General features: G+C 43.7%; 1 protein-coding gene across 1 annotated transcript in view; it reads right to left on the bottom strand.

Moving 5' to 3' along the window:
* Positions 1-6,220: 6,220 nt before the first annotated feature.
* Positions 6,221-16,765, bottom strand: part of LOC132396476 (coiled-coil domain-containing protein 152-like) — a 75,052-nt gene continuing 64,507 nt past the window's right edge. Inside the window, exons 7-8 of the mRNA XM_059974018.1 lie at positions 10,140-10,229; positions 6,221-6,343 (exon numbers count right to left, since the gene is read on the bottom strand). Of these exons, the coding sequence (XP_059830001.1) occupies positions 6,221-6,343; positions 10,140-10,229 (213 nt within the window). The remainder of the gene's footprint in view (positions 6,344-10,139; positions 10,230-16,765) is intronic.

Below are 16,765 nucleotides of genomic sequence, written 5' to 3'. Positions count from 1 at the left end.
ATGGACTGGGTCATATCCACTACTTTTTGTAGGATTTTCCTTTCAAGGACATTGGTGTTTCCATTCCAGGTTGTGATGTAGGCAGTCAATATATTCTCCACCACACATTTATTGAAGTTGGTTGAAGTTTTAGATGATATGTCAAATCTTCACAATCTCCTCAGGCAGTAGAGGCATTGCCATGCTTTCTTTTTAATTGCCCATACATGCTGCTCCCAAGACAGGTCCTCCGTAATGACAGCAATGATGAACTTAAAGTTGTTGACCCTCTCCACCTCTGATTCCCCCGATAAGAACTGGCTCATGGACCTCTAGTTTCCTCCTCCTGAAGTTAATAAACAGCTCCTTGGTCTTGCTGATATTGAGTGAGAGGTGGTTGTTGTAGCACCACTCAGCCAGATTTTCAATCATCCTCCTATGTGCTGATTTGTCACCACCTTTGAATAAGCCTACTACAGTGGTGTTGTCAGCAAAATTGAATATGCCATGGGAGCTGTGCTTAGCTACACAGTCAAGTGAGTGTAAAGCCACTCAATGTAAAGTGAGTAGAGCCAGGAGCTAAGTACATAGTCTTGTGATGTACCTAAAATGAAGGAGATTGTGGAGGAGATATTGCCAATCTGAACTGACTAAGTGAGGAAATCGAGGATCCAATTGCACAAGCAGCCAAGGCCTTGAACCTTATTGGTTAGTTCTGAGGTAATGATAGCATTAAATGCCAAGCTGAAGTCAATAAAATCATCCTGAGCAGGTCCAAGTTATTTCTCAAGCATGACATGACCGTGGTGGGTCTCATCAGCAAGAACAACGAGTCAACTTACAGAGAGGAGGTGCAGCGGCTAACAGACTGGTGCAGAGCCAACAACCTGTCTCTGCATGTGAACAAAACAAAAGAGATGGTTGTTGACCTCAGGAGGGCACAGAGCAACCACTCCCCGCTGAACATCAATAGCTCTTCGGTAGAGATCATTAAGAGCACCAAATTTCTTGGTGTTAACCCGGCAGAGAATCTTACCTGGTCCCTCAACACCAGCTCCATAGCAAAGAAAGCCCAGCAGTGTCTCTACTTTCTGCGAAGGCTGAGGAAAGTCCATCTCCCACCCCCCGTCCGCATCACATTCTACAGGGGTTGTACTGAGAGCATCCTGAGCAGCTGCATCACTGCCTGGTTCAGAAATTGCACCATCTCGGATCGCAAGACCCTGCAGCGGATAGTGAGGTCAGCTGAGAAGATCATCGGGGTCTCTCTTCCCGCCATCATGGACATTTACACTACACGCTGCATCCGCAAAGCAAGCAGCATTATGAAGAACTCCATGCACCCCTCATACAATCTCTTCTCCTTCCTGCCATCTGGGAAAGGCTCTGAAGCTTTGGGCTCTCATGACCAGACTATGTAACAGTTTCTTCCCCCAAGCTATCAGACTCCTCAATACCCAGAGCCTGGACTGACACTTTGCCCCATTGTCCTGTTTATTACTTATTGTAATACCTGCACTGTTTTGTGCACTTTATGCAGTCCTGGGTAGGTCTGTAGTCTAGTGTAGTTGTTGAGTGCGTTTTTTTTTTCTCTGTGCTTTTTTTTTTACGTAGTTCAGTCTAGTTTTTGTACTGTGTCATGTAACACCATGGTCCTGAACAACGTTGCTTCATTTTTACTATGTACTGTACCAGCAGTTATGATCGAAATGACAATAAAAGTGACTTGACATGATATGTTTCATCACCAACTTCTCAAACCACTTCATCACTGTGGATGTACAGTGAGTGCTTCTGGATGATAGTCATTGAGGCAAGTTACCACATTTTTCTTAGGAACTGAAATGTGAAGTCTGCTTGAAGTAGGTGGATATATCAGACTGCTGAATCAGAGGTTAAAGATCTTAGTGAACACTCTAGCCAGTTGATCATCGCAGGTCTTTCACACTTGGCCAGGTACCCCGTTCTGGGTGGGATGCTTTTTGTGGGTTCTCCCTCCTGAAGGATGCATGATGGAAGCTTCAGAGACTGAACCACAGGATCATTGGGGGCTAAGGAAATTTGTGATGGTTCCTCAAAGCGAGCATACAAGGCATTGAGTTCATCTTGAAGCAAAGCCCTGTTGTCACCTATATCGCTTGATTTTACTTTATTAGAAATGATAGCATTCAAGCCCTGCCACAACTGTTGAGCATCCTTGATTCATTTTTTTCAGGTAGAACAAGCAAATGTGTCCAAATTCTTCTTACAACACATCTTCTATTCTAGGCACATCCTGGTGAACTTCTGCCTCCTTTCCAAATACCACACATTCTTCTTATAATGAGGCAACCAGAACTGTCTGCAATACTCCAGATCAGCCTAACTACAGTCCAATAAAGCTGCAGCATAAGTCCTAACTCTTGAACTCATTTCCTTGATTAATAAAAGCAACCATGCCATACACCTTGGTTACCACCCTGTAACTTTTAGGGAGCACTGGATTTGGACCCAAAGATTCCTATAAACAGTAACCAAATGATATAAGAGCAGAATTAGGCCATTTGGCCCATCAAGTCTGCTCCACCATTTCATCAAGGCTGATCCAATGTTCCTCTCACTTCCAATTTCCTGTCTTGTCCCTGCATCCCTTCATGCCCTGACCAATCAAGAATCTATCAACCTCTGCCTTAAATATACATAAAAACTGGCAAAGAATTCCACAGATTCACCACTCTCTAGCTAAACAAATTCTTCCTCATTTCTGTTCTAAAAGGACGCCTCTTTATTCTGAAGCTGTGTCCTCTGATCTTAAACACTCCTACCATAGGAAACATCCTCTCAACATCCATTCAATCAAGGCCTTTCAACATTCGATAGGTTACAAAGAGATTTCCCTCATTCCAGTGAGAACAGGCCCTGACCCATCAAACGCTCCTCTAATGATGAGCCTTTCAATCCCAGAATCATTTTCGTGAATCTCCTTTGAATCCTCTCTAATGTCAGCACACCCTTTCTTAGACAAGGAGCCGAAAACAGTGCCTTATAAAGCCTCAATGTTATATCTTTGTTTTTTATATTCTAGTCCTCTCAAAATGAAGGCTAACATTGCATTTGCCTTCCTCACCACTGAACCAACCCGCAAATTAACCTTTAGGGGGATCTTGTACGAGAACTCCCAAGTCTCTTTACAATTCAGATTTTTGAATTTTCTCTCCATTTAGAAAATAGTTGTGGCTTTATTTCTTCCACCAAAGTGCATGACCATACCCTTCCTGACCCTGTATTCATCTGCCACTTCTTTGCCCATTCTCCTGATTTCCTTTTTTCTCCTTTTTTATTGATGCACCACAAAAAGCGGCTGAGTATGTTATCTGCTCTGCCCACGACCACAATAAACTGCAGAGAGTTGCGCACACAGTTCAGCACACCACATGAACCAGCGTCCCCACCCACAGGAACTCTGTCATAGAGCATTAGCCATTCTCTAGTCCTCCGGAACTTTGCTTGTGATTAGAGAAGACATGAAGTTCTTGTTCAGCCCCCAGCAATCTCATCACTTGCTTCTCTCAATAACCTGTAGTATATCTTATCAGGCCCCAGGCACTTATCCACCTTTAACAAACCTGTCAACATGATACTTCATAGCACCATATGTTATCAAAGTCAAAATTTAGTTCTTCATCTGCACAAGTCTATGCATGCACAAGCACAGCATCGCAGGCTCACAGCATTCACAAGAAAAACATAAACACAAATTAGACGCATCTTTCACAAGGGAACATGATTAGAATAAAAATACATTCCAAAGTGGTCATATTGTTGATATACTGAGGGAGTGATTAAGGTTGTACTGGTTGGTTCAAGAACCTAGTGTTTGAAGGGAAGTCCAATCACAAACAAGAGAAAACCTGCAGATGCTGGAAATCCAAGCAACACACACAAAATGCTGGAAGAACTCAGCAGGCCAGGCAGTTGTAGGGAAGTAGCTGTTCCCGAACCTGGTGTGGGACTTCAGCATTCTGTTCCTCCTGCTTGATAGATGGCATGGCACAGATTGTGAAGATCTTTGATGAATGTTGCCTTCTTGAGGCAATGCCTCCTGTATATACTACCGATGGTGGGGAGGGGTGTGCAAACAACTTAATGGGCTAAGCTTACCACTCTCTGCAGCTTCTTGTGTTTCTACACTTTCAAATTGTTGTACCTGATGATGATGATGATGATGCAGCCATCCAGAATACTTTGAACAGTACCTCTGTAGAAGTTTGTTAAAGTGCTCAGTGACATGTCAAACCTCCTAAGGAAGGTACTGGTGTGCCTTCCTTGTAATTGCATTTATGTGTTGGTCCAGGACAGTCATCCACATTGTCAATGCCCAGGAAGTTAAACATGCTGACTATTTCCATTACCAAACCCCCAATATGTATAGACTGGCACATACACCTTCCTTCTCCTCCCTGCAGTCAACAATCATCTCTAGTTTTACTGAAATTGAGCAAGGGGTTGTTGTTGCGGCACCATTCAAACAGGTGTCCTGTCTTGCTCCTGTACGCTGACCCATCACTTATTGGGACTCGTCCAACAGCAGTAATGTTGGTGAGCAATGGAATGATGCTTTAGTCTTATGAAAATCATGAAACTCTACAGCATGGAGAATGGCCACCACTGAACAGTGGGAAACATCCATATTAGTTCAAGTTCAAATTTATTCTTATCTGACTGTATATCAGACTTTATTCCATGAAATATAGAAGACTAAGGGGAGATTTGATAGGGGTATACAAAATTATGAGAGGTATAGGTAGGGTAAGTGCTTTTTCCTCTGAGGTTGGGTGGGACCACAATTAGCGGTCATAGGTTAAGGGTGAAAGGTGAAAAATTTAGAGGAAACATAAGGGGGAACTACTTCACTCAGGGTCGTGCGAATGTGGGACAAGCTGCCAGCGCAAGTGGTGCATGCGAGCTCGATTTCAACATTCAAGAGAAGTTTGGATAGGTACATGGATGGTAGGGGTATGGAGGACTATGGGAGTAGGCAATTTAACTGCTTGACACAGACTAGATGTGTTGATGGGCCTGTTTCTGTGCTGTACTTTTCTATGACTCTATATATACAACCAAACAAAACAACATTTCTCTAGACCATGGTTACCTACAAAACATATATCACACAAGTCACTGTGGTGAACTACATATACCTGTCTGGACATGCCCCCCCGCTGACTGCTCCTGTGGCTCCTCCGACGGACCCCAGTATAAAGGCGATTGGGGACACCGCCCCAGCCTCAGTCTCCAGGATGCAGTGTGGTGGTCAATTGCTGCTTGTTCTTTCTTCCAGCCAATAAAAGCCTATATCTCGCCTCACATCTCCAAGAGTTATTGATGGTGCATCAGTCACATAAAACAAAATATTACCACAAATAAGTTAATAAAATATAATTCAAAGTGCATGAAGTGTGTAGCACAGGTAAGCAGCAAACACTCAACAATGCAGTAAACAGCTTACTGTCCTAATGATGAGATCTCTGTTGTGGCACGGTATTCATTAGTCTCACAGCCTGAGCGAAGAAACCGTTTCCCAGCCTGGTAGCCCTAGTCCTGATGCTTCTGAACCTCCTTCCTGATGAAAGTGGGTCAAAGAAATTGTAAGTTGGGTTGTGGGGATCCCCAACAATGCTTTGCCTGGTGCCTAACCTGGTACACAGCTCTCCTTTTTTCTATCATCCATGTGCCTACCCAAGAGTTTCATAAATGTCCTGTTAAAGTGATTCTTACAACTGCAAAGTGTGTTCATTTTGCCAGCCCATCAACAGTATCTTGCAGTCTGCAAAGTGTAGTGTTTTAATGGTGCCGTTAACACTGTCTCTATCTTGTTACACAAGCTAAAACTCATTACAAATTCTTAATCACATCTGTAACATTTATTTAAATTCACTTGAACAATGAATGAAAGAACCTTACAAGCTGAAATATGTGGTCAAACATACAGGGGGTGGAAGTCATTTCTGGTTCAAAGCATTGTAGGAGTAACAACCTTTGGTTTACTCAATATTCCTCTGTCAGTCTCTGACCCTGGTGGATCTGAAGGAGCAAAAGGTGAGTACAACCAGCCACTAATCTTCTGACACACGTTAAGTGTAAAATGAATTATTCTGTAGCAGAAAACCTAAGACCAAGTGCAACTCAGAGAGAACATCTCAACACCAGCTTCAATCCACACTTCGCATCTAGCAAAATTCTGCAACAAAATGAACTGATGCTAAATCTTCCTACGTTTCAGCTGTAAGGTGTGACTGAAGCCTTGCTGCTGTTCAAGCTCTCGAATGGTTCGGCGAAGAGCTGCAATCTCCCGGTTCTTCTCTTCCTGTAGATGCTGTAACTTCTGTCAGAAGAGAAACAGACCAACAGACTGGTCAGTCTGACAATGGGACAAACGCTTGAGACGTGTTAACAACATCAGATATGTTAAGGGCAAATTTCATTGAACTAACTGTACTGATGTTGCTGACATAACAGAAAGCATGGATGAAGTTAGTACAGGCACTTACTAAAGGTATACTTTTCAAAGGGAAGAGGGACATGATAATCTGAAGGTGTAACTGGCTAAGGGATAGAACATTATAACACAGTTCTTCAGCCCACAATGTTGAGACACCCTTTTAATCTACTCTGAGATCAATCTAAACCTTCCCTCCCACATATATTCTTCCGACATTAAAACAGGTGGTGTCATTGACAGTGAAGACAGTTATCAGGATATACAGAGGGATCTTCATCAGCTGGATAAGTAGGCCAAGGAATGGCAAATGGAGTTTAATTCAGATAAGGGTGAGGTGCTGCATTTGAGCAGACAAACCATGGTAGGACTTCACAGTGAGAGGAAGCACACAGGTGACTGTGGTAGAAAGAGGGACCTAGAAATACAAGTATGTATATGGTTCCCTGAAAGTGGATTTATAGGTAGACAGGATGGTGAAGAAAGATTTTGGTATGCAGACTTTCATTAGTCAGTGCATTAAGTACAGAAAGTGGAATGTTATATGAAGTTGTACAAAACATTGTTCAGGCCACTTTAGGAATATGAGAATACATACACAACGCAGGAACTCAGCAGGTCAGGCAGCATCCGTGAGAAAAGAGTAGCCAACGTTTCGGGCCGAGACCCTTCATCAGGAATGGGGAGGATGAGAGGGCCGAAGCCCAGTAATAGCGATAGAGGAGGGGGTAGGGCCTAGAGGCGCCAGGTGGAAAACCAATCAGAGGAAAGATAAAGGGGGAGGGGGAAGGGATAAGCATGAAAGAACTGTAGAGCTAAAGAAGCAGAAAATTGAAAGGGGAGAGAGACAGAGAGGGACCTGGGATAGAAGGGGGAGGGGGAAGGAATTACCGGAAATTGGAAAATTCAATGTTCATACCATCAGGCTGGAGGCTACCCAGACGGTAGATGAGGTGTTACTCCTCCAACCTGAGTTTGGCCTCATCATGGCAGTAGAGGAAGCCATGTATGGACATATCTAGGTGGGAATGAGAGGCAGAGTTGAAGTGGGTGGCAACCGGGAGATCCTGTCTATTGTGACGGACGGAGCGGAGGTGCTCGACGAAGCAGTCCCCCAATCTGCGTCAGGTCTCGCCGATGTAGAGGAGGCCGCACCGGGAGCACCGAATGCAATAGACAACTCCAGCAGACTCGCAGGTGAAGTGTTGCCTCACCTGGAAGGACTGTCTGGGGCCCAGAATAGTGGTAAGGGGGGAGGTGTGGGGACAGGTGTAGCATTTGCGCTTGCAGGGATAAGTGCCAGGTGGGAGTTCTGTGGGGAGGGACATGTGGACCAGGTAGTCGCGGAGGGAATGATCCCTGCAAAAAGCTGAGAGGGGTAGGGAGGGTTTCCCTTCTAGCATCATCAAAGATGCCCTCACCCACATCTCTTCCACTTCCCGCACTTCAGCCCTTAACCCATCGTCCCATCACCACAACAGGGACAGGGCTCCCCTTGTCCTCACCTACCACCCCACCAGTCTCCGGATCCAGCATATTATCCTCCGCAACTTCCACCACCTTCAACAGGACCCCACCACCAAGCACATCTTTCCCTCCCTACCCCTCTCAGCTTTTCGCAGGGATCGTTCCCTCTGCGACTACCTGGTCTACACGTCCCTCCCCACAGAACTCCCACCTGGCACAATAGACAGGACTTCCCAGTTGCCACCCACTTCAACTCTGCCTCTCATTCCCATCTAGATATGTCCATACATGGCCTGCTCTACTGCCATGATGAGGCCAAACTCAGGTTGGAGGAGCAACACCTCATCTACCGTCTGGGTAGCCTCCAGCCTGGTGGTATGAACATTGAATTCTCCAATTTCCGGTAATTCCTTCCCCCTCCCCCTTCTATCCCAGGTCCCTCTCTGTCTCTCTCCCCTTTCAATTTTCTGCTTCTTTATCTCTACAGTTCTTTCATGCTTATCCCTTTCCCCTCCCCCTTTATCTTTCCTCTGGTTGGTTTTCCACCTGGTGCCTCTAGGCCCTATCCCCTCCCCTATCTCTAGTACTGGGCTTCGGCCCTCTCTTCCCACCCCCCCCCCACCCCCATTCCTGATGCAGGGTCTTGGCCCGAAACGTTGGCTACTCTTTTCTCATGGATGCTGCCTGACCTGCTGAGCTCTTCCAGCATTGTGTATGTATTCTTCGATCCACAGCATCTGCAGTTGTATTTTTGTGGGTTTTTTTGCACATTAGGAATATAATGTTCACTTTAGATCACTCTGATATCGGAAAGATACCAATAAGATGTAAAGAACGCAGAGGTGATTTAAGAACATAAGAGTATAATACAGGAACAGAATAAGGCACTTTGGCCCATCAAATCTACTCTGCCATTCCATCATGACTGATTTACTATCCCTCTCAAACCCATTCACCTACCTTCTTCCCATAACCTTTGATACCCTGACTAATCAAGAACCTATCAACTTCCACTTGAAGTGTACCCAGTGACTTGGCCTCCACAGCTGCCCATGTCAATAAATTCCAGATTCATCACTCTTTGGCTGAATAAATTCTTCTGGTCAAAGGCTTACTGATGTTACAAGGTGGGTTGGTAGGTCCAGATATCAGACTTCAGCGACCTCCAAGGATGGAGGTCAGATTGACAGATGCTGATGACAAAGACCTATGATCCCAAAGGACTGTGGTCAGCGGGCTCCGAGAAAGAAGGCTAGTGAATCCCAACGGGAGTTGCAGCAAGAAAGGGTTTGTTTTTCTGTTGTAGTTTTCTTGATGTATGTTGGCTGTATGTTGTCTGCTGAACATTGTGAGCATGCTACATTGATGCCAGACGTGTGGTGACACTTACAAGCACATTCTTGAACTCTGTTGCTCGCTAATGCAAATAGCACATTTCACTGTATGTTTTGAGGTACATGTGGTAAATAAATCTAACTGAATGAGTCATCATCAGTATGGTTGAGGACCAGGTCAGCAGTTAGTACAGCTTGCCATTACAAAGGGCCACGAGAAGTTTAAATTGCCCAGTTGATACTGGACCTTGAAGCTGTAACTGGTAGTGGGGTGGGGTTTCACAGACTTAGGTCTGATTATGACCTCCCCCTGCTCTCCAATGGGAATTGCAAATTCTATTTGTGACCATGTGCATTCCCTCCCAGATCCCAAACAAATTCCCTTTGTGTGAGGTGTTTGGTGGGAGAACTGGAGGGTTTGTTAAGGATGGTGAATAGGTTATAGGGGAATAGTTGCTAAATATGATGGGCTGACTGGCCTGCTTAAAAATAATGCAGAAATGACATGGAAAGATTGGACAGCTAGAAACGCTTTTCACAAGGCAGAAATGGCAACTACAAGCTGGTATGATGTTAAGGTGATTGGAGGTAAGTATAGGAGGGATGTTGGAAGTTCTTTTTTACAGAGAGGTGGCTGTATGGAGGGTGGTGGTAAAGGCAGATCTACTAAGCACATTTAAGAAACTTTTAGATAAGAACATGAATGATTAGAAAATTGGTGGATTATGTTGGAGGGAAAAGTTAGTTTGATCTTGGAGTAGGTTTAAAGGCTGGCACAATATCGTAAGCCATGAGCCTGTACTGCGCTGTGCTGTTTTATGTTCTATGAAAACGTAAGCAATATTAGTCCAGCCAGGTAACATTTTTATTCAGAAACTCACCCTCTTGAAGATATTGTGAGGTAAAACAGACAGATCGTGATGCGGAGACTTCATTGAGGTGCTCTGGATCTTCACAAGCTTGGAGTTAAACTGCATAAACAGTACAATAGATTTATCATTATGACACACAATGCAACATTTCCCAATCCTATTGCCTTGAACATAAAACAATCTCAGCAGCAGAAACAAACTAGTGGACCAGTGTATCAAGATATGTAGAGAAGGCTTAACCCAAAAGCAGAGACAATTTAGTGGTGAATGATAACTTTAATAACAAAGTAACAAGCCACAAGGGCCACAGAATAAGAGAGAACAGAGGTCATGTTGCAACTCTACAAATCTCTGGTGAGACCGCACTTAGAGTATTGTGTTCAGTTCTGGTCACCTCATTATAGGAAGGATGTGGAAGCTATGGAGAGGGTGCAGAGGAGATTTACCAGGATGTTGCCTGGATTGGAGAACAAGTCATATGAAGCAAGGTTAGCAGAGCTGGGACTTTTCTCTTTGGAGCGTCGAAGGATGAGAGGGGACTTGATAGAAGTCTACAAGATTATGAGAGGCATAGATAGGGTGGATAGTCAGTACCTGTTTCCCAGGGCACCAATAGCAAACACCAGAGGGCATATGTACAAAGTTAAGGGAGGGAAGTTTAGGGGAGACATCAGGGGTAAGTATTTTTACGCAGAGGGTTATGGGTGCCTGGAATGACTTGCCAAGGATGGTGGTGGAGGCTGAAACATTAGGGGTATTTAAGAGCCTCGTGGACAGGCACACGGATGAAAGAAAAATAGAGGGTTACGGGGTAGTATGGGTTTAGTACTTGTTTTTAGGAATATATGGGTTGGTACAACATCGAGGGCTGAAGGGCCTGTATTGTGCTGAGGTATTCTAGTGTCTAGATGCTTAACTCAAGAGGGTAACTGGAGATTTGGAACAACTAGTTGAAGCTAGCTGGGTTTTAAGAGTGTACAAGGAGCATGGATGAGAGATGGGTTTAAACGGGCTGCAGGTGATGAGTTGGAAATGTGTGGCAGGTGACTCCTGTTGGCTGGGTGGAGACTGGGAGTTGCCTGCCTGTACAGGCCTGACAAGTAGTCCAACTTTATTTACAAACCTTCCTCCTACCTTTCCATAACCCTCAGTTCACTCTTTGCCTCAAAATTAAACTTCACAGTCTACATTTCTGCTTGGACAACTCCATCCACGAACTGGATACAGTGTGTACATAAAGTAAGCTATGTATGGGGAGCAGGCACAGCTTTACAAGTTGCAAAATGATCAACAGTTCTTGCTTTACATGTTATAACCATGGATGGATTGCCTTTACAGTTTAGAACAATCTAGGGAACATCTAGGCCAGGGTTCCCAACATGGAGTCCACAGATTCCCTCAGTTAATGGTGGGATCTATGGTATAAAAAAGGTTCAGAACCACAGATCGAAATAATACAAAGATAGGTGGAGGGGTAGGTAGTGTTGAGGAAGCAGGGAAACTACAGAAGGGTTTAGACAGATTAGGACAATGGGCATAGAAGTGGCAGATGGAATATAGTGTAAGGAAGTGTATGGTCATGCACTTTGGCAGAAGGAATAAAAGTGTAGACTACTTTCTAAATGAGGAGAAAATACAAATATCTGGAACACAAAGGGGCTTGGGAGTCCTTGTGCAGGATTCCCAAAAGGTTAACTTTCAGGTTGAGTCAGTGATGAGGAAGGAAATTGCAATGTTAGCATTCATTTCAAGAGCACTAGAAAAATGCTGGAGCTTTATAAGGCATTGGTCAGACTGCATGGAGTATGGTGCTCAGATTTTGGCCCCTTATCTAAGAAAACATATGTTGATATTGGAAAGAGTCCTTAAGAGTTTCACAAGAATTGTACCAGGAATGAAATTATGAGGAGTGTTTGATGACTCTGGGCCTGCACTCACTGGAGTTTAGAAAAATGAGGGAGGATCTCATGGAAACCTATCGAATATTGAATTACAGATAGAGTGGATATGGAGAATGGGTGAGTTTAGGACCAGAAAGCACAGCCTCAGAACAGAGGGATATCTATTTAGAACAGTGATGAAGAGAAATTTCTTTAGCCAGAGGGTGGAGAACCTGTAAATTTCATTGCCCCGGACAGCTATGGAGGCCAAGTCATTAGGTACATTTAAAGCAGAGGTTGATAGTTTCTTCTTTAGTCAGGGCTTCATAAGTTATGGGGAGAAGGCAGGAGAATGGGTTGAAAGGGATAATAATAGAATATTGAGCAGATTCGATGGGCTGAATGACTTACTTCTGCTCCTATGGCTTATGGTCTCATATTTAATGTGATACATATAATTTTAAAAAATTAGCATATCATGTGTTCAGGTAATTGCAGACAGTGAGCTGGGCATCAGTGAGATAAAATCAGAATCTGCTCGAGGAGGCACAGTAGTGTAGAGGTTAGTGCAACACTTTACAGCAACAGTGATCGTGGTTGAATACTTGGTGCTGCCTGTAAGCAGTCTGTATGTTCTCCCTGTGACTGGGTGGGTTTCCACCGGTGTCCCCCCATATTCCCACAATTGGTCACATAGCAGTGTAGGCTCGTTGGGCTGAAGGGTCTGTTACTGTGTTGCGTCTCTGAATAAAATAAAACGTCAGGAATACCATTCCAGCCTCTTGTTGGTACAGTCCTCATGGAATTGGGTGGCTTTACAAGATCACTATAAGCACAGTAAACTACCAGAAAAACTGTTCCGATGATAAAACTAACATTAATTAAATATCATTAATTGTCTTGGTGAATTTTATGCAAATGAAATTCAGAAATAATTACATTTAAAGAAAGAAGTATTTTTTCTACGATGACAGCATGCTGGACTGTTCTGGGAATAAAGCATGCTGAGTGCTTTCTAAGAATGACATGCTCAAGTTGTTTTGCAGGAAACACTGACATGATAAGCTATCTGGGGTTCATTAATTCATCTATGGCTAACTCCTCACTTACTAGCTGGCTGCTTGCACATGAAGAGGTAACCTGGAGGCTTCTCAACTGACCCTCTGGGAATTCAAGACCTCTATTATAACCTCTGCCATTTCTTTCAGTACCCTGGGATGCACTCCATCAGGACCAGGGGAATTTTCTATCTTCAGGCCCACAAGTTTGCTCAGCACTACTTCTTTATTGATAGCTATTGGATCAAGGTCCTCACCTCACATTGCAGTTTTCTTTCAACCCTCCCATCATATAGCCTGTATTCTCAGTCTATCCTATCCTTCCTCATCCCATTATAGTCTCCCTTGTTTAGGCATAATACACTGGTTTTAGATTGAACTACTGAGCTCTCCATTTATATGAGAAGCTCAATCATAGTACCACACGACATAGGAGCAGAATTAGGCCATCTGGCCCATCGAATCTGCTCCGCCATTCAACCATGGCTGATCCTTTTGTTATCTCCTCCTCAACCCCAGTTCCCAGCCTTCTCCCCATAACCTTTGATGCCATGTCCAATCAAGAATCTATCAATCTTTGCCTTAAATACACCCAACGACCTGGCCTCCATAGCTGCATGTGGGAACAAATTCCACAACTTCACCACCCTTTGGCTAAATAAATTCCTCTGCATCTCTGTTTGGAAAGGGTGCCCCTCTATCCTGAGGTTGTGCCCTCATGTCCTAGACTCTCCCACCATGGGAAACATCCTTTTCACATCTACTCTGTCTAGGTCTTTCAACATTCGAAGGTTTCAATGAGATAGACAAACAGGTTTCAAACAGATAGACATTATTTACTTGGATTTCTCCCTTCATTCTTCTGAATTCCAGCGAGTACAGACCCAAAGTCATCAAATGCTCCTCATATGATAATCCTTTCATTCCTAGAATCATCCTTGTGAACTTCCTCTGGACCCTCTCCAAAGCCAGCACATCTTTTTTAAGACGAGGGGCCCAAAACTATTCATAGTACTCAAGGTAAGGCCTCACCAGTGCCTTATAAAGCCTCAGCACCACATCACTGTTCTTGTATTCTAGACATCTTGAAATGAACGCTAACATGGCATTTGCCTTCCTCACCACTGACTCAACTCTTTACTATTCCTAATCTCTACCCAGATGAATTCAACATTCTGCTCCTTAGATCTTGTATCATCTCTCCCTATCACCCTGATCTCATCTTTAATTAAGAGTGCTACCCCACCTCCCTTTCTTTCCTGCCTATCCTTCCTATTACCTGATATCCTTGGATATTTAATTCCCTAACCTCTCCACCCTACAACCATGATTCTGTAATGGCCACTAAATCATTTCCCTTTCTACTAATATGTGCCACAAGTTTACTGACCTTGTTCCGAATACTATGGGCATTCAGATAAAGTGCCCTTACACTCATTGTGCCTTTAAAATATAGTAATCTTTGTCTCTTTTGTATTTGACTTTTCTGAGCCCCACACTTACTTTTCTCTTTTTTAACTTTTGCTTTTACTTATCTTTATCCACACTTTTCTCTTTTACTTTATCCATACTTCTCCAATCTGTGGAACCCCCTGCTATTTAGTTTAAAGCCCTATCCACAGCCCTAGTTATGCAATTCACCAGGATCTATGTCCCATCATGGTTCAGGTGGAGGCCACCCCTATAGAGCAGCTCTCTCCTTCCCCAATACTGGTACCAATTTCCCTTGATTTCAAACTCACTTCTCCCACATCAATCCTTGAGCCATGCATTTAACTCTCTAATCTTCTTGACCCTGGGCCAAGTTGCACTTGGCTGAGGTAGTAATCCAGAGATTACCACCTTCATGGTTCTGCTTTTTAAACTTAGTCCCTAGCTGCCTAAATTCCCTCAGCAGAACCTCTTTCCTCATTCTACCTATGTCGTTGGTGCGCACATGGACCATGACAAATGGATCTTTCCCCTCCCACAGCAAATTCCTCTTCAGGTCAGATAAGATGTCTGAACCTGGGAACCAGGCAGGCATCATAAGCTTTGGGATGCTCTATCCACATGACAGAGAACTTTGCCTATTCCCCTGACTACGTTATCCTCAATTACCACTACATTTCTCTTCTTTCCCCCCTCTTGAATGGCTCCCCGAACCACGGTGCCACAATCAGATTGCTCATCTTCCTACAGCCCCCACTCTCATCCACACAGGGAGCAAGAATCTCAGCCCTGCTGGACTAGCTCAAGGGCTGAGGCTCCTCCAGCACTGTCTCTTAGATCCCACTTCCCACCTCACTCAATCACACCCTCTTGACCCTGATCACAGATCAAATTTGAGGCAGCTAATCTAATGGGTGTGACTACCTCCTGAAACAGAGAATCTAGGTAAGTGTCCCCCTCCCTGATGTGCTGTAGTGTTTGAAGCTCAGATTCCAGGTCATCCACTATGAGTCCAAGTTCCTTGAGCAGCTGACACTTGATGCAGGTGTGGTCACCAGGAACCATATCATGCAACTACAGCACATAAGCTGATCCTGCATCTTCCCAACTTTATTTATTTAGCTGTACTTTGGTGACTTTTCAACCACTACAAAAGCTTTACCCACGACTCACCTATGCTTCCTCACTGAAGCCTCCTGAGCTAACGTTGATAAACTCTGCTCTTTCCGCCAGTTAACTATACCACAGTGACTCTTAGTTCCAACCTTGTTAGGCGTACTACAACCTTGCCATTATTCTAATTATCAGTTCGCTTTTTTTCTTGGAAAAACACACTAAGCCTTTCTAATACTGCTGGCGAACTGCTTATGCAGAGGCGAAATAAAAAAACACATATATGCTTAAGCAATGGGAAGGCATATAAATATCACAGTGCTAGTTTTTCCAAGACCCAGATGAAGAAGCTTCAGCTTGATCAGTAATTTTTGTCTGAAAAGCAGTGTGATTGGAAAAAAAATAAAGAGGGCTATGAATTGAGCCAGTTCCATCATGGGCACTAGCCTCTCCACCATTGAGGACATCTTCAACAGGCAATGCCTCAAGAATAGCTGAATCTCTGCCTCATTAAACCCTCATGTCCTCTTTTCATTAATACCATTAGAGAGGAGGTACAAGCACATAAAGACACACACTCAATGTTTTAGGAACAGCTTCTTCCCCTCCACCAGCTATCAGATTTCTGAACAGTTCATGAACACTATCTTAATTTTGCATAGTTTACTTATTTCATATTTCTTATTGTAAGCTATAGTTATTATTTACAGTATGTATGGCACAAAACAACAAATTTCATGACATATGTCAGTGATAATGAATCTGATTCTGACCTGACAATTCATAAAGTGAAGATGTTGAGATTCTATTTTATTTTATTTAGACACAGCATGGAGCAGGCCCTTCCAGCTCAGAGCCATGCCACCTAGCAACACTCGATTTAACCCCAGCTTAATCACAGGACAATTTACAATGATCAATTAACCTATCAACCGGTACATCTTTGAACTATGCAAGGAAACTAGAGTACCCTGAGGAAACCCACATAGTTACAGGGAGAAAGTATAAACTCCTTGCAGACAACAGCAGGAATTGAACTCTGGTCACTGGTACTGTAAAGCTTTGTGTTAACCACTACACTACCGTGTCGTCCCTTTTGGTAATGAAGTGATGTCCTCTGTCATTGTATGGAAACAATGGTGTATGGATAACA

Source organism: Hypanus sabinus, chromosome 7 (assembly GCF_030144855.1).
Source record: "Hypanus sabinus isolate sHypSab1 chromosome 7, sHypSab1.hap1, whole genome shotgun sequence".
Classification (NCBI taxonomy): domain Eukaryota; kingdom Metazoa; phylum Chordata; class Chondrichthyes; order Myliobatiformes; family Dasyatidae; genus Hypanus; species Hypanus sabinus.
Note: the sequence above shows the minus strand (reverse complement) of the source record. Positions and strands in the feature narration are given on the sequence as shown.